The sequence below is a fragment of the Neoarius graeffei genome, chromosome 11 (assembly GCF_027579695.1).
Source record: "Neoarius graeffei isolate fNeoGra1 chromosome 11, fNeoGra1.pri, whole genome shotgun sequence".
In the NCBI taxonomy this organism is placed as follows: Eukaryota; Metazoa; Chordata; class Actinopteri; order Siluriformes; family Ariidae; genus Neoarius; species Neoarius graeffei.
The window spans coordinates 15,955,668-15,983,236 of NC_083579.1; the positions used below are offsets into that span (position 1 = coordinate 15,955,668).

At 40.9% G+C, this 27,569-nt stretch overlaps 1 protein-coding gene across 1 annotated transcript in view; it reads right to left on the reverse strand.

Moving 5' to 3' along the window:
• The window catches only part of ptpreb (protein tyrosine phosphatase receptor type Eb), a 58,971-nt gene that overhangs the window by 17,120 nt on the left and 14,282 nt on the right, over window positions 1-27,569 (reverse strand). Inside the window, exons 3-15 of the mRNA XM_060933495.1 lie at window positions 26,778-26,849; window positions 26,593-26,689; window positions 24,393-24,466; window positions 24,056-24,189; window positions 23,335-23,425; window positions 20,322-20,398; window positions 20,198-20,234; window positions 18,408-18,505; window positions 18,194-18,313; window positions 15,189-15,352; window positions 4,587-4,722; window positions 2,665-2,814; window positions 2,458-2,551 (exon numbers count right to left, since the gene is read on the reverse strand). Coding sequence (XP_060789478.1) covers window positions 2,458-2,551; window positions 2,665-2,814; window positions 4,587-4,722; window positions 15,189-15,352; window positions 18,194-18,313; window positions 18,408-18,505; window positions 20,198-20,234; window positions 20,322-20,398; window positions 23,335-23,425; window positions 24,056-24,189; window positions 24,393-24,466; window positions 26,593-26,689; window positions 26,778-26,844 — 1,339 coding nt within the window. The 5' untranslated portion in view covers window positions 26,845-26,849. The remainder of the gene's footprint in view (window positions 1-2,457; window positions 2,552-2,664; window positions 2,815-4,586; window positions 4,723-15,188; window positions 15,353-18,193; window positions 18,314-18,407; window positions 18,506-20,197; window positions 20,235-20,321; window positions 20,399-23,334; window positions 23,426-24,055; window positions 24,190-24,392; window positions 24,467-26,592; window positions 26,690-26,777; window positions 26,850-27,569) is intronic.

The window sequence follows — 27,569 nt, forward strand, 5'->3', positions numbered from 1 at the left end:
TATATTTCAGACATTTGCGTGTTCGAAAAAAGGATGAATCGTCAATGGAATCTGACTGAAGCGAAACACGTTTTGCAGTGTGTAGTTTAACCACTCGCCACTCGCGAGTTGTGAAATCTAATGGCGAGTAAAGCTCGCCCCAGACTCGCCTTTCTCGGCGAGTGTGTTCAAAACGACGGGTTCCTACTTAGTATTCATATAAAATCCAAGAAATATTCGACAAAAACTCCTTCCTCGCGCATGTTGGGGGCCGCCATTGCAAAATGAAAATGAAACTGGAAATGATGGGAATCAGCGAGTGTCAACTTCGGGTGCATTCGGCTGGGGCCGCCTGTGGGGAGAGATCGTTTTTATTCGACCAAATTACATAAAAAACCTATACACGCACGACTCGCACTTGCCAGATATCCTTTTTTGGGCCCCCACTTATAATGTGGGTGTCAGTCCTGCGCGCTTTACCGTGCGGACTCTCAAGAGGCATCAGCGTGCCTATATAAAGACTGAGAAAATGCACGTTCAGTGCGAAGTATTACGCCACGTCAGCGTGCATTACCGAGCCTTATTCTCCCGTGTAGATTCCCTGGTTTTCCGATCCTGTTTCCTGTTCGTACTTTCTGTTTTTTTCTCGATCTTGCCACACATATTGTCACCACATATAAAATAATTGATAGAGCATATGAAAAAGGCTTTGATAGCGCGTACGAAAAAGGCTTTGGACGAAATGTCTCAATTATTGGATGAAATGGCATTGGACGAAGTGTCCTGATCCCTATTATACCACAGAAAGGAGGAGGAGGAGGTGAAGGAGAAAATACTTTTAAGTTTTGGTTGATAAAATGTTGAACTGCACAAACCTTACTGCAGCATACCTGTCAACCCTCCCGTTTTTCCCGGGAAATCCCTTATTTTGACTTATTTCCCGCTGTCTTCCCGTTTTTTTATTTTCCCAAAAATATCCCGTATTTTGACATTATATAAAGTCCCGTATTTTCACAATATAAAAAAGTCGGTAGGTCCAGAATTCATGACGCGCCTCTGACAGGAGTTTACAGCAGGAAGTCGGGCCATGAATTCACGTCCCCGCCCTCTCAGGCATCAGTAATTACATAACTCCGTCCGGAGGCGAGGCTGAACAAGTGATTAGGTCCAGTGTTGCCAGATTGGGCGGTTTCCCGCCCAAGCTGGGCGGTTTCAAGTGCATTTTGGCGGGTTTTGAACATATTTTGGGATGGAAAACGTCAGCAGTATCTGGCAACACTGATTAGGTCTGAGGTGAAGATGGCGATGCTAATAGCTAAGAAAAACATTAGCCTCTCTTTCTTTGATGATTTCAACAAGTGCGTGGCTGGAATGTTCCCAGACTCTTCCATCGCAAAGAAATTTTCCATGGGGAAAACGAAAGCCTCCCAAATAATCAAAGGTAAGCTACACATGTTTACATTAAGTATGTCCTGGCTAAGACCTCATAAATAGCCTAGTGTAAACTAATTGGTGTATTAACTGTTTTATCCACTCATTGTCTTTTATTTTCTATCTGAAACTTACCCATTTTAAATCACTCTTGGTTTAATATTTTATATTACTCTTTATTACTCTATCTATCTATCTATCTATCTATCTATCTATCTATCTATCTATCTATCTATCTATCTATCTATCTATCTATCTATCTATCTATCTATCTATCTATCTATCTATCTATCTATCTATCTATCTATCTATCTATCTATCTATCTATCTATCTATCTAGTGTTCCGAGGCCATGATTATGGTAAAACCATAATAAATTGCAATGGAATTGAATTTATTGACTGGTTATATAATGACCTTTCTTATTTTAACATAAGATACATATTTTAGCCCTTAATTTGGGAAATAACTGGTACCACTGAAAGCAAATAAAAATAAATGTATAGTTTATTCACAAATGCACTCTATAAACCATAAGCATATTGAGTTTGGGTCTTGGCTATCACCAACATGCACCAGAGTACAGGAAATCACAAATACTAGATAGAAAATTACCCCCCATTCAACTACACACCCACTTTTGGTGAAGTGTATGACTTTCCGAAATTTTCCCTTATTTTGAGTTAAAAATCTGGGAAATATCCCTTTTTTTCAAACCTCAAAGTTGACAGGTATGTACTGCAGTGTCCAGCTTCGGCTCCAAAGGAAGTCGGTTACTCTAAAGGGCAACATCTAACTTCTGACGGAATCTAAAGCCTGATTGGTTGAAATTAATTTATGGGAATACAAACTGTCCCAGGTCTCCCCCGTCCCAAATCTCCCCGCTCTCCCCAACGTGACGTTAACACAAGCGTCATGCATACATCAGTGCATTTCTCCTCCTGATCTGTGTACGTTAGATTTCATGACTACAGTACAGAGCTATTCCTTTAGCAGTTTGAGTGAGTCTCCTCTCAGTGTGGCGGTAACGTAAAATAATGTCCTTACACGGAATAATCTGCAGTACTCTGTTCTTCCTCATGTTAGCCGACAGATTCCCAGTTCTCATGTTTTCCTTCATAATTCGAACATTAGTCAGTTTCTGCACAAAAGAAGAAGAAGAACAATAACATACGGTCTGGAGAACATGCTGTGCCTTCCGTCAAAACCCAATGAATCACACTGCAAAATTATGCTGGATGGAAGTGTTATTACTCTGAATTCCTCCTCGAGCCCCACTCTGTCCATGTGTGTGTGAGTACTGTGGAGTCTGTGCAGGTGACCTTCCAGGGAGGAAACGTCCAATTCAGTGTCCCCGTACAGGTAATGCTCCAGCAAAGCTTGATAAATAAACGAGTACTGCATCTGCAGGAGGACAAGCATGAGAGAAGGAGTTCTCAGAGATCATGCATGATGGTGACAAACATGTGACTCCTTTAGATCAGTGGTTTTCAAAGTGGGGGCCGCCAGGGGCCCTAGGGGGGCCTCAGAAAGTTGGAGGGACGATAACAAAAAAATTGCGGAAAAAAATATACTTTTTTAAAATTATTATTATTAAATATATTGTAATTAGTTTTTTTTTTGTAACTTTATTTATAGGTTTTTACAATTATACAAACAACAACAGCAACCCAGTTCCCACCCACCCAAGGGTACACAACACATACATTACTCAATTTAATTTAAAAAAAAAAAAAGAAAAAGAAAAAAAAAAAGACATTGAAATATAGCAAGAGGAAAATAGAAATGAGTGTAATTAGTTTTTTAATCATTATTATAAAATATAATTATTAATAATAATACATCATATCGAAACGTTGTTTGCCATGCTCACCTCTCCGATTGCCTGTGACATTGCGGTTTACGCCATTTATCAAGCTGCTTTGCTCCTCAAGCTAGCGTATTGCTAGCGCAAAATGGGCAGGTTTTTGAAGAAGAGACCGAAGGAACAAACCAACAGTCCTGCTGTGGAGGACACTGCTGCGAAAAAAACTAAGAAGTCCTGGCCAACTAAAATCCGAAAATATGAGGCAGCATACATTAAGTATGGCTTTAAAGCCATACAGAAAAATGGCCATGATTGCCCGAAATGCGTCCTCTGTCTGGAGACCCTGTCAAGCGAGTGCTTAAAACCTTCGAAACTTCAGCGTCACTTGGTACAAAAACATCCGACAGATGCCGAAAAAACAGTAGATTTCTTCAGACACAAAGAAGAGCATTTGGTCAGGCAATCTGCTGCAGTCACCCAGCAAGCTACTGTCCCCGAGCGGGCCCTGAAGGCATTTTAGCCTTGTACCGCATTGCTCGTGCTAAAAAACCTCACTCAATTGGTGAAGATTTGATTTTACCAGCCACCAAAGACATTGTCCGAGAATTGCTTGGTGAGGCTGCTGCCAAAAAAAATCGATGCTGTCCCACTCTCTGATAACACCGTGAGCCGACGGATTCGTGACATGGCTCAAGACGTATCTGCTCAGCTGTTGGAGCAGGTGAGAGCCAGCGAATACTTCGCACTTCAGCTGGATGACAGCACAGATTTATCCAATGAGGCCCAACTGCTTGTGTACATCAGATTTATTTCACAGGAAAGATTTGCGGAGGAAATACTATTTTGTAAAGCACTTGAAAGAAGAACTACTGGGAAAGACATTTTTCAAGTTTTGGACGATTACATCGAGTCTAACGGATTGGACTGGACCCGTTGTGTGGGGGTGTGTTCGGACGGAGCCGCGGCAATGACCGGGAAGATCAGTGGAGTGACTGCTCTCATTAAGCAGAAGGCCCTGCGTGTAGTGGCCACACACTGCATGCTCCATCGCGAGGCACTGGTCGCAAAAAGGATGGATAACGAGTTGGGTCAGGTACTACAGGAGGTTATACAGTTTATTGTTCAGTGCGAAAATATTTGTGTTGAAAACATGTTAGTTAATAATATTCTTATGCTGAACAAATGTAACAATTATTGACTATTGAATAAAAGTAAGAGAAAACATTCTAAAAGTTGATGTTTCTTTACATATTTTGTAGCATTGTCTGTGGGTTTGCAAAGGGGGTCCCCGGCCAGAAGCTAATGCTGTTTGGGGGCCTTGGCATGGAAAAGTTTGGGAACCCCTGCTTTAGACAGAACGAAGTCTTACGTCTGTCTGGACGAGCTGGCAGCGCTGGTTTCGTATTCGGGTCACGAAGCTGAAGACGTCCACCCTGCCCTCGGCGTGCATCATGTTCATCATGGCGTCGATCACAATGAAGGTCCCGGTCCTTCCAACCCCAGCACTAGAGATTTAGGGAAGAATGATGAAGGGAATGATTGAGCTTTATAACATCTTTAGAACAGCTCAGCTTAGAAGTGGATTCTGCTCTTGGGACTGGATTTGTTTCTGTTGCGAAGCGTGAAACTGAAAACAGAAACTTCTCAGAAATGACTTATATTACTTCTAAAGAATAATGTGCTTTAAGAGCCGTGGCCTCACTTTCGTTTCGCCTTGAGACCTCAAGAATGGCATAGGAATAGTTTTAAGCGTTAACAATAAATCTAATATAGTAATTTTTTACGATTAACCCTTGGATGACAATGATACGATTAATTATTTTTTCAAACTCAGACTCATTGGCCTTGGCTCATTTTCTGTGAAGAACATACCGGTATATCAGAACACATTTTCGATGACCACACTGTACACCCCCCCCACACATTTATATTACATACAGGATGTTCGGGTCCACTGGACCCGGGGCTAATAAAAGTGTGGACCTTCACTCTGTCCTCCTCCTGTCTGGGCCTGCTGTTAGTGTGTGTGTGTGTGTGTGTGTGTGAGTTTTGTTTTTCTGCCCCTGCCGTTCAAGCACCGACACCTGTCTGCTCTCACATTCCTACACATTTTACCCTCGGTCTTGCGGGAACCAAGACAGAAGTTCCCATAAACTGGGGGCGGGACACAATAAATCTAGCTTTTCCAATGTGGCTCCTTATCACAACTGATCAAGATTGCCAAAAGATTCTCTGCTCAGATGGACTTGCAAATGATTTTGGAAGACAGAGAAGCTTCTGATGATGATGTAGAGGAAGACGTTTCAGAACATGAGGACCACATTTCTGAAAATTCAGAGCCTGACAGTGACTTTGAAGAAGATGGAGCATCAGCCGGTCCCGAAACGAAGACGAGCATGGGGATGATTTGTTGTATAGACTGACAATGGTTACTGTATGTGTTCAGCTTGTGTTGTGTAAACTGAACGGGTTAAATTCTCCTTCTCATTATCTCTAGCCGCTTTATCCTTCTACAGGGTCGTAGGCAAGCTGGAGCCTATCCCAGCTGACTACGGGTGAAAGGCGGGGTACACCCTGGACAAGTCGCCAGGTCATCACAGGGCTGACACATAGACACAGACAACCATTCACACTCACATTCACACCTACGCTCAATTTAGAGTCACCAGTTAACCTAACCTGCATGTCTTTGGACTGTGGGGGAAACCGGAGCACCCGGAGGAAACCCACGCGGACACGGGGAGAACATGCAAACTCCGCACAGAAAGGCCCTCGCCGGCCACGGGGCTCGAACCCAGACCTTCTTGATGTGAGGCGACAGCGCTAACCACTACACCACCGTGCCGCCCCGGGTTAAATTTCTAATGAAATTCAAAGAAATAAAAATCAGTCGTTATGAAAAGCCTTGCTTCATTTGTAAAGTTGAAGATAAACATCTTTTTTTCCACTCATATCTTGACTGTAATTGATTTTCTTTTTGTAAAATTACATTTCATTAAAAAACAAACAAAAAATGAGTAGCACTTTTTTTTAAATAAATGTAATCTAACAAAGGTAAAGGGTAAATATTAACCATATATGCTGTTTATGTTGCTTGTAATTGGGGTGAAGTAAACATCTGTTAAGTATTTAATGTAAAATTGTTTGATTGTGTTGAATTTAAAGCACCAAAATGCAGCGGGTCCACCAGACCCACGCACACTGGCTGAGTAACAAAAATACGAACACCACACAAGGGTTAAAGTGGTCTGAGTGAATGACCTTGACGTCTGTAACGTCACAGCAGGAAGTCTATCGGTCTCATCACCACTTACGCTATACTAAAACAGAGCTGACTGCAACGCCGATCCTCCATTTTGAACTAATTTATCGCCATGCCATGTAGATGTGTTGCTGGCCGGTACAGCAACACGACAGAAGGTGGATTCACGTTGCATTCATGGCCCAAGAATGTTCAAACTGCAAAGATTTGGACGCGTTTTGCAAGTTGTTCACGGGCACATTGGGCGCCTATGAAGTGGTCGCTCCTCTGCTCTGCACATTTTACTGAAGACTCGTATGAGACCTCTGATCTGTTGAGGAGCGTTGGCTATAAGCCTGTATTGAAAGAGGGTGCAGTACCAACAATTAAATAAAACTACAAGAAAAAGAAAGTATTCATTTTATTTATTTATTTTTTTTAAAGGAAAGTGAGTTTAGCTGCACCAGTTCTCCCGGAGTGAGCCGAGGGCTGTTGGTAAAACCCGGGATGGAATGGTACGTGATATATCACTTGGGCAGTGACCTCCCTGCGGTTGTTACAAAAACCGGTGATATCCCGTTCCATCCCGGGTTTTAGTAATTGCCTGAGCCCAGCAGTAATGGCGGAGTACTGAGTAATGGAGAGAATGGAGAAAGAGTGGAGCAGCCGTCTTATTTCTAAACTGGATATTGCTGCCATCTCACCCTTACGTGGAAGAAGCGAATGAACGGAGAACTGAATGAACAACTGAAAGTCAGATTAGCCTTCAAGAAGCGAGAACACAGACGGGTAAGATGCGACTCTCATTTGGATTAAAAAAAAACAACAAAAACAACATGTTGTTTACCTGCATTTAGATTAATACATGTAACTTGTATTGTGTGTTTAAGTTACTGGTATAAGATTAATTTGCTTCAGAATGTGATTGTCTCAGTTCATCTGATTATTTAATTAGCCTTTTAATTTTTATCAGTGAAAATGCATGCATGTACATGGATGTTGCATAAGTTATAACACCCATCCTGTTTTAATGAGAGTCAACCCACAATCAGTGAAGTCAAATCAGTCTTAGCTGAGCAAGTCCGTAACGGTATTTCTTACTTTCACCATAAATTTTTATTTATATGACTTTATTATAGCTGTAAAAGGCCTCGGCCTTAAAACCGGTTACCGCTGTGACGTCACGCACTCAGGGCTGGCTGGCTCAACGAGGCAGCTCGAATACCAACTTTGCGGTCGATTTTAACTCTCAAAAATATCTTTTTTTAAATTCCCATTTATGCAGCATACAAGAGTCAAGGATGGAGATACTATCCACTCAGAAATGTATTTAAAAATAAAGTTTCTTTATTATCTGCTTTAAGTTAAATAACAGAACTAGTGATTTGTATGATTTAATTCTATCAGAATCTCTTCAGAGCTTTAACTTTGAGGTATTTCAAGTTGATCGTTATTGCCCTCACAGAGATATGTTATTTACCAGCTGGGAGGGCCGTATGGTGAAATACCGTGACCGAGGTCTTGAAATTACTGAGCGAGGCCCTCTGGGCCGAGGTCAGTATTCAAGGCCGAGGTCACGGTATTTCACCATACGGACCGATCTTAAGCTGGTAAATAATATATTTATTTTTTCTCTTTACCAAATTCTAACAGAAAACGAGAGCGCCCGAAAGGGAAAACCGAGCTGAGCCGAGCCGCCATTTTGAATCCTCATTCACGGCTGTAATGCAAATTGCTTCCTCCTCGGTATACAAGTGCACTTCCATGGCAGGAAAAAAACTACATTTTGCTGCCTATGTAGTCCCCTATTTATACAAAATTGAGTCATTCAGGATTCAGCCATGTTTTTGTTCGGCGTTAGCAAGTTACAGGTTTTTAGCTTTCTCCTGAAATGTTTTCTTTTATTTCTTCTTTCTCGGGGTAGTAAAACTCGCTTTCGCTATGAACACTGTTGTTACCGCTCTCCATGCTGTAAAATTAATGCTATTTTGAATCCTCATTCACAGCTGTAATGCAAATGGCTTCCTCCTCGGTATACAAGTGCACTTCCATGGCAGGAAAAAAAACTACATTTTGCTGCCTATGTAGTCCCCTATTTATACAAAATTAAGTCATTCAGGATTCAGCCGTGTTTTTGCTCGGTGTTAGCAACAGTTACAGGTTGTTAGCTTTCTCCTGAAATGTTTTCTTTTATTTCTTCTTCCTCAGGGTAGTAAAACTCGCTTTCGCTGTGAAGACTGTCGTTATCGCTATCCATGCTGTAAAATTAATGCTATTCTCCTGAGAAATGTAAAAATAAATGTTGACAAAAATTGCTACTATGTTTGTTGTTGTTGTGAATGAGCGAGTCGCCAGAGGTCCGTAACTGGGGTCCGTAGCGTAGGATACGGACCCCCCCGCCAGCCAATCAGAGCGCGCAGGATTTGATGGAAACCGGACCGCGAAAAAAATAATTAAGTTATTCCACGAAATCAAATCGTACATGAGCTGATAGCCAATGAGGCACATAGCGGCGAGTTGGTTATAAGCCATGTATTACGAGATTGAATGGAATAATTGGATGTATATACAATATATATATTCTGCAGAATATTCTACTTTTATTCAATTTATTATATTATATTTTACTCTTTTTCTTTTTAACTACCTTTTTTCCTATCTATATGACTCACTGAGCATTGCACTAAGCATTTATTTCCACTATGTATGATTGTGTATGTGACAAATACATTTGAATTATAAAAGCAGATTTAATTCAGGGCGGCACAGTGGTGTAGTGGTTAGCGCTGTCGCCTCACAGCAAGAAGGTCCGGGTTCGATCCCTGTGGCCGGCGAGGGCCTTTCTGTGTGGAGTTTGCATGTTCTCCGCGTGGGTGTGCTCCGGTTTCCCCCACAGTCCAAAGACATGCAGGTTAGGTTAACTGGTGACTCTAAATTGAGTGTGAATGGTTGTCTGTGTCTATGTGTCAGCCCTGTGTTGACCTGGCGACTTGTCCAGGGTGTACCCCGCCTTTTGCCCGTAGTCAGCTGGGATAGGCTCCAGCTTGCCTGCGACCCTGTAGAACAGGATAAAGCGGCTACAGATAATGAGATGAGATGAGATTTAATTCATGTCATTTGGGTTTTACAGGCTGGTCTTCTTATGAAAGGTCTTAAGTACAAATACTGAATGCTTTACATCTCTACACTGTGGTCCCTGGAAGTAAATCACCTGCACATGAGGAGATAACTGAGCTGTGCTGAGTTTCCCAAAAGCATCGTAGCACAAAGATCATCATTAAGTGGTCGAGCGAGCAACACAGTGAACACTCTCTCTCCTAGTTAAGAAGCTCTTTGTGTTAAGACGCTTTTAGGAAACCCACCACTGTCCTGTCCACGGTCAATTCTCCATCTCTTCATACGATGGCAGTATTATGCAAAGCTAGTATAAAGCCAAGGGAAGCCCAGCACTTCCTGACAATCAGGGGATTAAATCACTAACAGTGAGACTGATTTGCTGGGAGAAAGCCGAGGACACAAATTGATTGAAATAAAAGGTTGGTGAATTTTCTCAGAGGTGTTGGAACAGACCTCCAATTCCCCGACACATAAAGCTCTTGGAAGGAGAGCTTCCTGAAGTATAGAAAAGCTCTTAGTGCTGCTGGATCAACATATCTCTCCTCCCTTATAGAAGATAAAAATAATCCTAGATTCCTATTTAATACCGTAGCAAAATTAACCAGGAAAAAGACCACTATAGACACATGCACACCTGCAGTATGTAGTAGCAACGACTTTATGAATTTTTTCAAGGACAAACTTGAAAATATCCGACAAAAAATTAAAACTACTAATTTAAGGCCAGACAACTTAAGTGACAATTTAAGTGACCCTGTAGTTAACAATATAACTGTATCAGATCAGCAATTAGAATGTTTTACTCCCCTTAGAGAAATCGAACTACTTTCATTAATCTCTGCATCAAAAGCCTCAACTTGTGTACTAGATCCTTTACCTACACATCTATTCAAAAACAGATAATACCTGAAGTAATTGAACCGCTTCTAAAAATAATAAATTCTTCTCTTAGGATCGGCTATGTACCCAAATCCTTTAAACTTGCAGTTATCAAACCCCTGATTAAAAAACCTGACCTTGATCCCTGTCAGCTGTCCAATTATCGGCCAATAGCAAACCTCCCCTTTATTTCCAAGATCCTAGAAAAAGCTGTGGCACAGCAGTTATGCTCATATTTACATAGGAATAACCTCCATGAAATGTATCAGTCAGGATTTAGACCTCATCAGCACAGAGACAGCACTGGTTAAAGTAGTAAATGACCTACTGTTGGTGTCTGATCAGGGCTGTGTCTCGCTGCTTGACCTTAGTGCAGCATTTGACACCACTGATCATTCCATTCTTCTGGATAGACTAGAAAATGTTGTGGGAGTTAAGGGAACGGCCCTCTCCTGGCTCAGCTCTTATTTACCTGATCGCTATCAGTATGTTGATGTAAATGGTGATTTTTCTAGACATACTGAGGTAAAGTTTGGTGTTCCACAAGGTTCTGTCTTAGGCCCATTGCTTTTTTCTTTATATATGTTATGTCTGGGTGATATTATTTGTAAGCATGGTATTAGTTTCCACTGTTATGCTGATGACACGCAGTTATATGTTTCTGCAAAACTAGATGAGAGACACCAGCTTAATAGAACTGAGGAATGTGTAAAGGACATTAGACACTGGATACTTATCAACTTCCTTCTGCTTAACTCTGACAAGACTGAAGTACTTGTACTAGGACCACATGCAGCTAGAAGTACGTTTTCTGATTACACAGTAACTCTGGATGGCCTTTCTGTTTCTTCATGTGCAGCAGTAAAAGACCTCGGAGTGATTATTGACCCAAGTCTTTCATTCGAAACTCATATCGATAACATTACCCAGATAGCTTTCTTTCATCTCAGAAATATTGCTAAGATAAGAAATTTAATGTCACTACATGACGCGGAAAAACTAGTTCATGCTTTTGTTACCTCCAGGTTGGATTATTGTAATGCCTTACTGTCTGGATGGTCCAATAAGTGCATAAACAAGCTCCAGTTAGTTCAAAATGCGGCAACAAGAGTCCTTACTACAACTAGAAAACATGACCACATCACCCCGTCTTATCCACACTGCATTGGCTCCCTATTAAATTTCGTATTGTTTATAAAATACTACTATTGACCTTTAAAGCACTGAATGGTCTTGCACCACAGTACCTGAGTGAACTTCTGGTCCTCTATGACCCGCCACGTCTACTTAGATCAAAAGGTGCAGGCTATCTGCTGGTACCTCGTATAGTGAAGGCTACACCAGGTGCGGAGCCTTTTCTTACAAAGCCCCACAGTTATGGAACAGCCTTCCAAGTAGTGTTCGGGAATCAGACACAGTCTCAGCGTTTAAGTCTCGGCTGAAAACATATCTGTTCAGTCAAGCCTTTTGTTATGAGTGTTTACGAGGTAAAAGAGTAGATCTGGAGGGTCCTCAGACATACAGTGTTTGGTAAACTGGGATGTATGGATGCTGTCAGTCCCTCACTCACTTGCTCACTCGAGTTTGTTGATGGTGTAGTGGCTGGCTGCTTTATGTCCCGGGGCTCCCTCATGCCTGTGTTACCTTCTGGCTCTCCCCTTTTAGTTATGCTGTCATAGTTAGTTGCCAGAGTCCCTGCTTGCGTTCAGCACAAAATGTATACTATTCCTACTCATCAGGTGACATTGGGCATACCTAACAACCTGTGTTTTCTCTATCTTTCTCTTCCCACCAAGAGGTCAAGATGCTGACCTCTTCTGCTCCTCGGACCTGCCCGATCCATCCTGATGCCCTGTGTCTGGCTGGAGTCTCATCACATCGCTCCTATGGAGGACGGCCACTGTAAACTTAAGTATTATTTTGGGAGTGTTGTTGAATTTGAACACGTGTCTTCTTAATTCACTTCTTTTTAATATGCCTTATGTTTTTATTCTGAATGTAGTCCTGAACTTGTTACAAATCTCAGATCATCAAATGATCGTCATGTGATTTGAAAAAGCATCCTGAGGTAAGTTCTGCTAATTTGCTAACATTGATTAGTGTGTATTGTTTTCTTTGCTAATGCCAGGTTTGATTAGCATCGATTCCAGTAACTCACACAAATTAGCTGGGCAGCAATGCTGAGTACTAATTATTTACATGATATGGCAAGAAGACGATACACTAAAGCCATGAGATGAGACGTTTCACAGGATGACACTGAAACAAGATGATAATGACATGATGTTTCCTTCTGATTAGCTTAACTAAGCATGCTTCAAGACAGTTAAGTTCCCACTCATGAACTCATTCTGCCCAAGCAGAGGGCTTTTAGTAGCTGCCCAGACTCGGTCTGTATGATGAGCTACAGCCGGAACACAAACACGTACTGTATTGAGTCCACATCAAATCACGTTGTGTGCAGCACCTGATCCACACTGTCAGTGCACTGCAAAAAATAAAAATCTTAGGAAGTTTATTTGTCTATTTTCAAGTCAAAACATCTAGCCACCCTTATTATAATACATAATTGCCCAACAAGCAAAACCTCATTTAGCTAGAAAGGCTAGTTTTTAGACAGTCCACCTTGAAAATCTTGTATAGACAAAATGTCTTGAAAAAGTCTTATTTGGAGCACCTTTGAAAATAAAACAAGTTTTTTTTTAAAACAAGTAAGTACATTTTGGACATTTGTCAAATGCGGTTCATCTTGTTTCAAGAAAAAACAAAACCAAAGTATGCTTGTTTTGGGAATAAATGAACTTTACTGAAATCTTTGAATCTTTCGTTACAATTCAACTCCACCTTACATATCCTAAGTTTACTGCGACTGTTTTCTCAGTCATTCAGAGCGAGGTCCTTCTAGATGCTGAACATACTCTAGACCAGACAAGTGCCTTCAAAAAGGCTATGAGTGAGTGGAGGGCGTTTTAGTGAGGTCTTTTTGGAATTCTGTGAGTTAAGTTCAGTGTTTTTTTTGTTTGTTTGTTTGTTTGTTTTGTGCCTGATCTTGTAAACCCCTCATACACATGAATAGTCAGTGCCCCCAAAATGCACTGTTGCTTTGGCGTTGTGTAAGCACTGTAAGTCAAAATGCGTAGACTTTTTATTTTTTATTTATTGATTTATTTTTGGTGCCTGAGGTCCTGGGGAAGTGGAATCTTAAGAGATGTTTTAATGTTTGAATGTTGAAATGGGAAAAAAAATAAACTTGTTGCAATGCTACACGTGTCGTCAACTTGATTCAAGGTAGTCTCTGGTCTCATATCTAAAGTATTTTACTAATTACAGGTCACAAAAGGAGAATCTTTTAAGCTAACAATGCTTAGTTGTAGAATTTAACAATCCTAATATTAGTATATTTATCTTAAATTCAGTTTTTACTGCTAAGACTTTGTCATGAATTTAACCTTCATCCTACCAAGTGGGGTCCATCTGGACCCCGCACCTATATGTTTGTTTGCCATTTTAAAAATATGTGACATACTGCCTCACCGTTTTATGAATTTGTCGGAATTTATGTCTTAATTAAAACACTAAAGCACCGGAAGATCAGCTTTTTGCATTGTGAAGGTATAATTAATTTGTTACTGGGGTCCAACCGGACCCCAGAGTAAAGTTTATCTGTATTTGAATAGCACACTGAAAGTTAACTTCTTTTATTTCTTTTATGTTCCATAATGAAACTACCAAGGCATTCCTTCTTGGGGTCCGTGTGGACCCCACTGCTGCAATAAGCACAGGCTGCAAAACAAAAGCCCTAAATTATTTTACAATTACTTTTTTGTTTTAAATTCTGTAAGAAAAGACCTAAGTTGTAATCCAGAATGTTTTACAGCTGCATGAGCTGCAAAAATCATGTATATAATGGCAATTTTTTTTGTGGCGCTATAATTTGCTACATGTATGCTAGTTATTGCAATATTATTGCAATGTTATTGCATTTATAATACATCACTGATATTCAGCCATAGTGGATTTTGTTCTTCAATAAAGTTATGTCTGTTTGCTGCATTGAATTGGTTCTTACTGCATTGATTTCAAGGTATTCCCTCCTGAGGTCCATACAGACCCCGCCTGGTAGTTTGTGTATGTAAAATTGGCTGGTAGGATGAAGGTTAAGTGTGTTCTTTATGCCTTGGGCCCTTTAGTGTATTGCTGTTATTAATACAAGATGTTCTGAACAAAACTTATCTGGTGATTTTGTCTTTATAAGCTTTAATTTTAAAGAAAAGTATTGGGGTCCAAACGGACCCCACATGGTAAGATTAAGGTGTAAAATAGCATGGTAGGATGAGGGTTAAGTCAAATAGCCTTAAAATGAAATAAATAAAAATGACTTGAATGGCTAAATGTAAGAAGTACGATCTTGTTATAAGAACTGTTTTGATTATTTTGAGTTAATCAGATCTCGCATAATAAGTTCCCCGATCTTATTTTGGAATTATTTCATCTAAAAACAGGTTAGAGTTTTCATCTTACTTTAAGAAATCTTACCAAGTCAAATTTGACTAGCTCCATTGGCAGATTGTTTTCATCTGATTCAAGCAAATATGCTTTGTTTTAATCTTTTATTTCTTATTTTTGAAAGGCCATTTTTTGCAGTGTGTAAAATGTCACAGAAATGGCATTTACGTTTCTGTAAATAGTCTGGATTAGCATTGTTATGTTTACACTGACCTGAAGTATAGTTACCTGCAGTGAACGATTATGGGTCCGGCGTGTGCTGGGTTCACACTCTTCACTTTCTTGAGAAACTTAAGCATGCCAATAGGAGAGAGTGGCACACCAAAATCAGGCCAGCTGGTGAAGTGGAGCTGGGTGACCAACCTCGGGGATCTGCAGCCTTCTGAAGACTGCTAAAATACACACGGAACTGTTTTAACACGTGCTTATGATTTTCTATGGAAAAAAAAAAACAAAGCATATACACTCACCGGCCACTTTATTAGGAACACCCCTACATCCACCTGCAGTTTTATGCACTTCTCTAATCAGCCTTGACAGCAGCACAGTGCATGAAATCATGCAGATCCAAATCAAGAGCTTCAGTTCATGTTCACTTTAAACATCAGAATGGGAAAAATTGTGATCTCAAAGTGTGACTTTCTTTCACTGTGGCGTGGGTGTTGGTTTGAGCCAGATAGACTGGTTAGAGTATTTCAGAAACTGCTGATCTCCTGGGGTTTTCACACACAACAGTCTCTAGAGTTTACACAGAATGGTGCGAGAAAAAAACCCAAAACCACCGAGTGAATGAGCGACAGTTCTGTGGGTGGAAACGAACGCCTTGTTGATAACAGAGGTCAGAGGAAAATGGCCAGGGTCCGGTTGTTCAAAACATGGTTATTTTAACGGCAGGTTAACATGCAACCATCCGTTAAAATCTTAACCTGCTGTTAAAAAATCGTTTCTTGAAGCTAATTTAACCATACCGTTAGCAAACCAATTGGTTTAGCCCTAACCAGTTGGTTATGATGTCTTCTGACTTGGAAAAAACTGCTGCTTGAATAAAATCTAAGGGCAATGAGCACCTGCTCAATGCGTGCCTTCTTCGCGTTGGGCGTTCCAAATCTTCTTGCAACAAATCAAATAAACTCAACAAAAATAAAAACTTTACACTCGTTTCAAAGTCAATAATTTGAACATTTTGGAAAATAGGTTTGAAATAACGATTGTATTCAATTATCTTGTCATTAAAGATGCTATAGCATACAGATCATGTTTGTCATGGACTCGGTTCCACCGGAAATGCGACGACAATGTCCATGATCAAAAACTGTGAGTCACAACTTAATGAAATCATGTCAATATCGGGTGTGTCCTCCATGGGCGTTCACAACTGCGATACAATGTCTCCTCATGGATTGGATGATGCGTCTGAACACAGCTTGGGGAATGCGCCGCCATATTTGTACCAACATGGCACCAAGCTCCTGCAAGTTCTGTGGAGGGTTCCAGTGGTTCCTGTGGTGCCAGTTTGATGGAGACGTGTCTGGAGATTATGGATGGTCTGTCGACTGCATCCCATAACCCTCGCAACGTCAGTGACGGATGTTCCCGTATTCAGCATGCCAATGGCACGTTCACGCTGAATGTTTGACAGTCGTTGCATTGCAAATTAACGAATAATTAACCATAAAACCTTGTTTTTCTGAGATGACACTCTACTCTGCTACCGTGAGATCAATTGCACGTGTATCAATAGGTCACGTCACTTGTGTCACGTGGAAACGTGATTTTAGCGTGCAGTGCTCTCGCATGTGCTACGTAGGCCCGACCAGTAGAATGAATGTGTGACGTAATGCCCTTGACAATTCATTTAACCATAATCACAACAAGAACTCTTTCAAGAAAAGTTTCTAAACACTATTTGAAAAATAATGAGTGTCAAGTTTTTATTTTTGCTGAGTATATATAACAAAGAGATTCTCTACCAGATCTGTACTGATGTCAAAGTTCTGTATCATTGTATCAAAGTAACTCGTTTAGTCCTCGTCTGAACTGTTTTAGACGGCGTGCATTAACACTCAGGAACATGCCAGCAGTGTTCACCTGTAAGATGAACGCCATTTTGATGTTTTAAAAGATAACAGACGCTGGGAGGTGTGTTAACTTTAACCACTTGGTTAACTTTAACGGAGTTTTGAACAACAGTTTAACGGTAGGTTATATTTAACATCATGTTAAATAGTGATTTAACCATTGGTTAAAAGATAACCATGTTTTGAACAACAGGACCCAGAGTGGTTCGAGCTGCCAGGAAGGACATAACAACTCTTATTTTTTTCGCGGTCCGGTTTCCATCAAATCCTGCGCTCTGATTGGCTGGCGAGCCCAGTTACGGACCCCGGTTATGGACCTCTGGCGACTTGCTCGTTCACAACAACAACAACAAACATAGTAGCATTTTTTTTGGTCAACATTTATCTTTTTTTTATAAGATTTATTTAAAAGATTATCAAAAATCTTATAAATTTTTGCCAGCATTTCTCAGGAGAATAGCATTAATTTTACAGCATGGATAGCGATAATGACAGTCTTCACAGAGAAAGCGAGTTTTACTCCTCTGAGGAAGAAGAAATAAAAGAAAACATTTCAGGAGAAAGCTAAAAACCTCTAACTGTTGCTAACGCCGAGCAAAAACGTGACTGAATGACTCAATTTTGTATAAATAGGGGACTACATAGGCGGCAAAATATAGTTTTTTTTCCTGCCGTGGAAGTGCACTTGTATACCGAGGAGGAAGCAATTTGCATTACAGCTGTGAATGAGGATTAAAAATGGCGGCTCGCTTCGGCTCGGTTTTCCCTTTCTCTCATTTTCTGTTAGAATTTGGGAAAGGAAAAAATAAATATATTATTTACCAGCTTAAGGTCGGTCCGTATGGTGAAATACCGTGACCTCGGCCTTAAGTACTTTTAAGACCTCGGTCACGGTATTTCACGATACGGACCAACCAGCTGGTAAATATATATATATAAAATCACCCTTTACAACTGTGGTGAGCAGAAAAGCATCTCAGCATGCAACAGCATTGGGTTCCACTCCCGCAGCCAAGAACAGGGATCTTAGAATCAACAACAAGTTCCTGTTAAAGTGGCCACTGTGTGTAGATATATGAAACCTACTCTATCACCAAGAGCCATGTAGTGTCCGTGTGTAATTCTGTATTCTTTATTTGTTTATTCGAGACTTACATATTGCACACAGAACTTTCTGATCGTGTAGTCTACCAGCACTGTTACGTCCTCCACAGACACCCTCACACCTCCGTACAGCCAGCAGCCCTGCTCTGGCCAATACTGATAGCACTTCTCCTGAGAACATGTGCAGATGCACAACCATTCACAGCAAACTGATGATTCAAAAGGAACACTGTATACAGATATATATATATATTTTTTTATATACCTCTTTCCTCTCTCGTACGTTAGTCAACATGACTATGGTGGCAGATTTGTGCTCCCAAACCATTCTCCAGAAATCCAGCACTGTCTCAGGTTTCGGACCTGCAGGGGAACACACAGGGAAAACTGAAACTTCTTAAAGGCGAAGTTCTGACAAAAATGAAGGCGCATCGACGTTACTGGTGCATGCATGTACTGTTGAGTTTCATAGAACTCCATGGAGCACACTTTCTATATACTGTGCACTTTATTCTTATTCACTTTATTAACAAACTTTATTTCTAATAGCGTTCTAGAAAGCAAACCAGACTCAACAATCAGAGTTGTTTTCTTCTTTAGACTGCTGTTCATTCAGTCTGTAAAGAGAGAGTTTGCTGTAAGGGGTCATGGATGAGAGGAGGGTGTGGCTATCAGCAGGGGATTCTGGGAGCTTTTGGACTAGGCTTATTCCATCCATCCGTTATCTGTAACTGTTTATCCTGTGCAGGTTCATGGGCAAGCTGGAGCCTATCCCAGTTGACTATGGGCAAGAGGCAGGGTACACCCTGGACAAGTCGCCAGGTCATCGCAGGGCTGACACATAGAGACAAACAACCATTCACACTCACATTCACACCTACGGTCAATTTAAAGCCACCAGTTAGCCTAACCTGCATGTCTTTGGACCGTGACGGAAACTGGAGCACCCGGAGGTTATTCTCATAACATATAAATCTCATCTCATCTCATTATCTCATCTCATCTCATTATCTGTAGCCGCTTTATCCTTCTACAGGGTCGCAGGCAAGCTGGAGCCTATCCCAGCTGACTACGGGCGAAAGGCGGGGTACACCCTGGACAAGTCGCCAGGTCATCACAGGGCTGACACATAGACACAGACAACCATTCACACTCACATTCACACCTACGCTCAATTTAGAGTCACCAGTTAACCTAACCTGCATGTCTTTGGACTGTGGGGGAAACCGGAGCACCCGGAGGAAACCCACGCGGACACGGGGAGAACATGCAAACTCCACACAGAAAGGCCCTCGCCGGCCCCGGGGCTCGAACCCAGGACCTTCTTGCTGTGAGGCGACAGCGCTAACCACTACACCACCGTGCCGCCCTCATATAAATCAATAAATACAAAAAAAAAAAAAAACCATAAGTGTAAATTGATAATTGCTAAATTGATCAGTCTAAGGATGTTTTGATGAAGAACAAGACTGTTATGTCATGGAGATACTGTCTGTAAACCACTAATACAGACCTGGAACTGAATTTAATAGAAATTAATTCCAAATCAAATCACAGCACTGTTTAGAAAAATCACAGTGAGATATTTTACCCGAATCGTTCAGCCCTGGTGAGGAGTTAAAACTAAAATTAGGACAGTATTCAGTTCTCAGACATAACGGCAGACTAAAGCACTATTCAGGGACTTGTGTGAGAATTGTGTGTGTGTGTGTGGGGTGGAGCTTTTTTTGGGGAAAAAGCCCTCATTTAACACACTCACGCCCTGTAGAGCGCCCACAGCTACTTTTCAACATCTTTAGCTTGCTAAATGTGAGTGGGTTACATTCCTGAGGTGCATCTGAAAAGATCATGTTCACCTGCTTCTTATGACCGACTGGGGGTTTGGAGTGCAGGGGGGCAGATGTTTTGGTAGTTTAAAGACTACGTCACGTCGCTTTACCAGGAAAAATAAACAGATAACTAGCATTTTAACACCAAAGCTGACAAACAAAGAAACTGAAGAACAAAGCCATTTCCAACACTGAAAGAACAAAACAACCAAAATTCCACACTTACCTTGAGTGGCAATGAATTTGTTCTTTTCTTTGTAACCCTAAACAAGAATACGTGCATATATTATTCGGTTTATCCGACTACTTAAACTGTAAACTGTCGTACAGTGCGGGAAGAAATGACTCACATCTATATACGAGGCATTAATGTAGTCTGAGCACATACGGGAGTCGACGTGCGACAGCAACACTCTGGAGTGATCATCTGTTCAGGAGAAAATTTATAAAATCTACAGACAGGGGCACATCTGAGGAGACTGTAAACAAATCAAAACAACATGCCATTTGTATTCCAGAATCAAGATTGTTTAGTACGATAGAAACTAACTGAATAAGCGATCGCATTGTTTCTATTTTTCAGTTTCAAATTCCAAAGTGGACAGAAAACAATCTCACGATACTGAGAAACAATAGCACGCGTGTCTGTCACCTGCGTACCGTTAGCCACACCCCTTTCTGTTCATCAGACAGATTCACTAATGCTGAACTCATAACCATGTTGCTGGGAAGGATTTTGGATTGTCAGATAATCCAGTCTTAAACCCCAGTGTAAGGCGAGAGCCACTTTTATCATCATTGGGAAAAGTGCATGCGCTTGGGATCGTTCGAGTTTGATCGTAACAGCTGCAGGAGAATAATTTACAGTGATTTTTCTCAAAATTGAAGTAATGATCACTTCGAATAACGCATGCATCATTTTATGACTTCTACAGTACATTATCGAGCCAGTACAAAAACCTTCTAGAGTTCCAAACGTTCGTGCATTTCCCGGCACAAAATTAAATGATACAGGAAACATTTTTTTTTGTATCTGAGCAGCATATTCCATAACAGAGCACTTTTCAGGTGAAAAAAGAAAACATAATGAAGGCTGCTGGGTTTTGGTGCAAAATGAAGACGCAAATATGACGGTCAAAGTGTCCAGAAGGACTGTGGCTGGTTCTGCAAGATGCTCAGTAAAACCTACAGCTCATTTCCTTATAAAACTGCACTCAATGTACAGCCCCGATTCCAAAAAAGTTGGGACAAAGTACAAATTGTAAATAAAAATGGAATGCAGTGATGTGGAAGTTTCAAAATTCCATATTTTATTCAGAATAGAACATAGATGACATATCAAATGTTTAAACTGAGAAAATGTATCATTTAAAGAGAAAAATTAGGGGATTTTAAATTTCATGACAACAACACATCTCAAAAAAGTTGGGACAAGGCCATGTTTACCACTGTGAGACATCCCCTTTTCTCTTTACAACAGTCTGTAAACGTCTGGGGACTGAGGAGACAAGTTGCTCAAGTTTAGGGATAGGAATGTTAACCCATTCTTGTCTAATGGAGGATTCTAGTTGCTCAACTGTCTTAGGTCTTTTTGTCGTATCTTCCGTTTTATGATGCGCCAAATGTTTTCTATGGGTGAAAGATCTGGACTGCAGGCTGGCCAGTTCAGTACCCGGACCCTTCTTCTATGCAGCCATGATGCTGTAATTGATGCAGTATGTGGTTTGGCATTGTTATGTTGGAAAATGCAAGGTCTTCCCTGAAAGAGATGTCGTCTGGATGGGAGCATATGTTGCTCTAGAACCTGGATATACCTTTCAGCATTGATGGTGTCTTTCCAGATGTGTAAGCTGCCCATGCCACATGCACTAATGCAACCCCATACCATCAGAGATGCAGGCTTCTGAACTGAGCGCTGATAACAACTTGGGTCGTCCTTCTCCTCTTTAGTCCGAATGACACGGCGTCCCTGATTTCCATAAAGAACTTCAAATTTTGATTCGTCTGACCACAGAACAGTTTTCCACTTTGCCACAGTCCATTTTAAATGAGCCTTGGCCCACAGAAGACGTCTGCGCTTCTGGATCATGTTTAGATACGGCTTGTTCTTTGAACTATAGAGTTTTAGCTGGCAACGGTGGATGGCACGGTGAATTGTGTTCACAGATAATATTCTCTGGAAATATTCCTGAGCCCATTTTGTGATTTCCAATGCAGAAGCATGCCTGTATGTGATGCAGTGCCGTCTAAGGGCCCGAAGATCACGGGCACCCAGTATGGTTTTCCGGCCTTGACCCTTACGCACAGAGATTCTTCCAGATTCTCTGAATCTTTTGATGATATTATGCACTGTAGATGATGATATGTTCAAACTCTTTGCAATTTTACACTGTCGAACTCCTTTCTGATATTGCTCCACTATTTGTCAGCGCAGAATTAGGAGGATTGGTGATCCTCTTCCCATCTTTACTTCTGAGAGCCACTGTCACTCCAAGATGCTCTTTTTATACCCAGTCATGTTAATGACCTATTGCTAATTGACCTAATGAGTTGCAATTTGGTCCTCCAGCTGTTCCTTTTTTGTACCTTTAACTTTTCCAGCCTCTTATTGCCCCTGTCCCAACTTTTTTGAGATGTGTTGCTGTCATGAAATTTCAAATGAGCCAATATTTGGCATGAAATTTCAAAATGTCTCACTTTCAACATTTGATATGTTGTCTGTGTTCTATTGTGAATACAATATCAGTTTTTGAGATTTGTAAATTATTGCATTCCGTTTTTATTTACAATTTGTACTTTGACCCAACTTTTTTGGAATCGGGGTTGTACCTTTCTTTTTAGAGTAAAGGCTCGTCTCACACCAAATACTGACTGTATTTCATTTATTATGGCTTACTGATTATGTTTATAGTATTTTTTTTAATGTTGAAACATTTCATTTCATTATTTTTAAGCCATTTTTTAGTCTACAGCATTTCTTTACATGTGCCTAAGACCTTTGCACAGGACTTTATGTAATGTATGCATTATTCATGTTGAAATGAGGAATGGCCATGGACTGCATGCGGAGGTGAAGTGACGAGAAGAACTGTTGTGTACACACAAGGAACAGTGCAATTTCCTATGCAAACTTTACAGATAGACTGAATTCTTATCTGCGAGCATTACAAAAGGAGAGGTGGTTTTTTTTAATTATTGTAACCCTTTATTGACTAGATTATGATTGACTCAGTTCCGAAATTGAATGTGAAACTGTTTTGAGTGAAAAAAGACACAGTAAAACAATTCTGAGATTTCATCAGAAAAACAGACGGCATCATTTCTGCCAGCTTCCTGTAGAACGTGTGTGTGGTTCTTACTCACAGGGCAGTATGTTTGGGTATCTGTTCTTTTCTCTGTTCTCTTCTCGGCTCGCTTCCTCGAACGTGCCACGTCCGAACCCGCACGGCAAAGACTGTGAATAACAAGATCGACTGTGAGCTACTGCTCACTTACGTATCCCCCTGCTCTCGCTTATATCACAATGCAAGCAATTGAAGGAATAGGACATTTGTTATGAATGTTGACTTCAACAAATAATTAACTCTGAAACAAGTAAGTAAAGAGCAGTGTCTCTCCTCAGGGATTTCAAATAGCATCCTGGTAAACTGTCATTTTGAAAGAGCATTTTGCTTCTTGAAATAGCGTCAAAATCCACCCTATATGTTTCGTAAATACATTCAGTCGGTAAACAGGAAGTTGATGTGCGACAGATCTGAAAACGGTCTACCCGGTATAGAACCCCAAGCTGAAGCTCGGTACCGAATATCAAGCAGTTGTGATTTGTCGTTGCTGAGAAAAGTGTTACGAGAATTTTGTAAATCCATGCGAAATGCATTCAGTCGGTAAACAGGAAGCTGATGTGCGACAGACCTGAAAACGGTTTACACGGTATAGAACCCCAAGCTGAAGTTTGGCACCAAGTACCAAGTGGCTATGATTTGTGGTTGCTGAGAAAAAGGGTGTTTCGGATGGACTAGAGATAAAAAGGAGTCACTGATAGTGTAAGGAGAGGAAGAGAGCGAGCTGGAGAGTGTGTTCATACGTTAAATTCCTCTCTGAACAGCTTGCCGTCGTCTGCCATGCGCAGGCGGTACTCTTCCTCCAGAGAGTCCAGCGGGATGGGGAAGTAATGCTTTGATGGAGAGGGAGATCTGGGGAGGAGCACCACTGTCTGTTCTGAGAGAGAGAGAGACACGGCGTCAAATACAAACACAGTCACTTTCTACTGTATCACAGTCTTCGTTTAATATCAACTTCGTTTGTTCAGACGTTTATCGCTTAACGTACAGCTCCTCTTCAGCCATGAACTTTTTGATCATGACGACGACAAGTGCCAATTTCCAATATTTTAAACCTCACTGCGTTCACTGAGCGCTTACCTTGGTCCTCCAGGAAGCCATTGGGCAGCTTTTTGTCAACTGAATTGACAAGATCCTTCCTTTGGTGTCTGAGCCTTATAAAGCAAGAAAAATGAAGTCAGAACAAACAAATCTAAAAACAGACACTGAGACAGACACAGTAACTGAGGAAAAAAAATGGTTAAATGGTTAAAAGAGCACCATTTAAAGCTGTTCTTTCTCATGGGAGGCAGAGTTCTGATTCAACACAGCAGCTGAGAACGAAAGACTCGATGACCAGCTACAACAACTGCTTTTAGATTTAGTTCACAGACAGCTGTTAGAGTGGCTGGAAAAGGCCACACACGCACACACACTTAAGTATCTAGAACATACAGTACGTCGGGGTTTGGAATTTCAGTTCACCGTCATGTGGTTAACTGAACTGAAACGTCAATGAAATCCCAAGTTTTGGACGTACGCTTGAACAAAGGACCAGTGATTTTATTTTATCATCGTGTTAGCATCATGTGGTGCTTGAAAGTTTGTGAACCCTTTAGAAATTTCTATATTTCTGCAAAAATATGACCTAAAACATCATCAGATTTTCACACAAGTCTTAAAAGTAGATAAAGAGAACCTAGTTAAACAAATAAGACAAAAATATGATACTTGGTCATTTATTTATTGAGGAAAAGGATCCAATATTACATATCTGCGAGTGGCAAAAGTATGTGAACCTCTAGGATGAGCAGTTAATTTGAAAGTGAAATTAGAGTCAGGTGTTTTCAGTCAATGGGATGACAATCAGGTGTGAGTGGGCACCCTGTTTTATTTAAAGAACAGGGATCTATCAAAGTCTGATCTTCACAACACATGTTTGTGGAAGTGTATCATGGCACGAACAAAGGAGATTTCTGAGAACCTCAGAAAAAGCGTTGTTGATGCTCATCAGGCTGGAAAAGGTTACGAAACCATCTCTAAAGAGTTTGGACTCCACCAATCCACAGTCAGACAGATTGTGTACAAATGGAGGAAATTCAAGACCATTGTTACCCTCCCCAGGAGTGGTCGACCAACAAAGATCACCCCAAGAGCAAGGCGTGTAATAGTCGGCGAAGTCACAAAGGACCCCAGGGTAACGTCTAAGTGACTGAAGGCCTCTCTCACATTGGCTAATGTTAATGTTCATGAGTCCACCGTCAGGAGAACACTGAACAACAATGGTGTGCATGGCAGGGTTGCAAGGAGAAAGCTACTGCTCTCCAAAAAGAACATTGCTGCTCGTCTGCAGTTTGCTAAAGATCACATGGACAAGCCAGAAGGCTACTGGAAAAAATGTTTTGTGGACGGATGAGACCAAAATAGAACTTTTTGGTTTAAATGAGAAGCGTTATGTTTGGAGAAAGGAGAACACTGCATTCCAGCATAAGAACCTTATCCCATCTGTGAAACATGGTGGTGGTAGTATCATGGTTTGGGCCTGTTTTGCTGCATCTGGGCCAGGACGGCTTGCCATCATTCATGGAACAATGAATTCTGAATTATACCAGCGAATTCTAAAGGAAAATGTCAGGACATCTGTCCATGAACTGAATCTCAAGAGAAGGTGAATCTGAATCTCAAGATAACGACCCAAAGCACACAAGTCAAATAATGGTTAAAGAAGAATAAAGTTAATGTTTTGGAATGGCCAATTCAAAATCCTGACCTTAATCCAATCGAAATGTTGTGGAAGGACCTGAAGCGAGCAGTTCATGTGAGGAAACCCACCAACATCCCAGAGTTGAAGCTGTTCTGTACGGAGGAATGGGCTAAAATTCCTCCAACCTGGTGTGCAGGACTGATCAACAGTTACCGGAAACATTTAGTTGTAGTTATTGCTGCACAAGGGGGTCACACCAGATACTGAAAGCAAATGTTCACATACTTTTGCCACTCACAGATATGTAATATTGGATCATTTTCCTCAATAAATAAATGACCAAGTATGATATTTTTGCCTAATTTGTTTAGCTGGGTTCTCTTTATCTACTTTTAGGACTTGTGTGAAAATCTGATGATGTTTTAGGTCATATTTATGCAGAAATACAGAAAATTCTAAAGGGTTCACAAACTTTCAAGCACCACTGTATGCATTTGTGGTTTTGTTGTTGTTGCTGTTGTTCTGTTTAACATCAATAATAATTTCTCCATCGATAATAAATCCAGGCGTGACGATGGACGTGTGTGTGTGCCTTACCTGAGCAGGTAGACCGTGAGGAGGATGAAGATGATGAGAAGCAGAGAAATGATGAGAGCAGCCGGTAGGATGTGAGAACCCTGAGGAGAAGGAGGCTCTGAGGAGGAGAAACGAAACCAAGCATGTTTAACATAACTCGACCAAGTGGGCCTTCAGGAACACGCAAGAACACGGACAGAACCTACCTGCAGACCAGTTCGCATGTGAGGAGGTGTTTAATATAAGATGTGTTGCCACCAGAAATAGGACCATCGTGACTAGAACAGAAAGCAGACACTGTAAAGAAACTGAGTCGTGTAATAGAACGATTTATAAGGCAAGGTAGAAACGACTACTGATTAAAAAAAAATCATTTTTCTAATGCAAAGAGGTGACATTAATCCAATTTCTCTAAAATTATCCCTTCATTTGATTGCGCTATTCTCAGATCGTCTCCTGAGACTCATCACATATTCTTACGACATTATGCACTCTGTCGAAAACGAGGTCAGAACCTACCACTCTGTAAAATTAAACAAGGCGCGTGCGTACTGTATATGAAAAGTAGGAGTTCATTACCGTTAGTACAGGCATGCTTGGCTAAAATGTCCCTGCTACACCAGGCTGCCCCATGCCGCATGCCCCGGGGGCAAATGTGCAGCTGTGTTAGAGCTGTTTTAGACACTGTAGTGTTGGAAGTAAAGTTTTCCTAATTGTTGTTGTTTTTTGCAAGATCACATTAAAGGTGAAGAAACATCTTGATTTTGTTTTTTTACAGGTATGTAGACTTTTTATATCCAGTGTATACAGAGATCATTATTATCATATTATTTTTATTATCAGTTCTGTCCAGTGAAATTAATGTCACTGATCTTTAAATCACACAGTTTTTAAACAAATACTACCAACAGCAATAAAACCTCTGTTAAAGATAATCAATCCTCCAGTTAGCGCTGGCTACGTTTCTAAATCTTTTAAACTTTCAGAGGACTTCACCC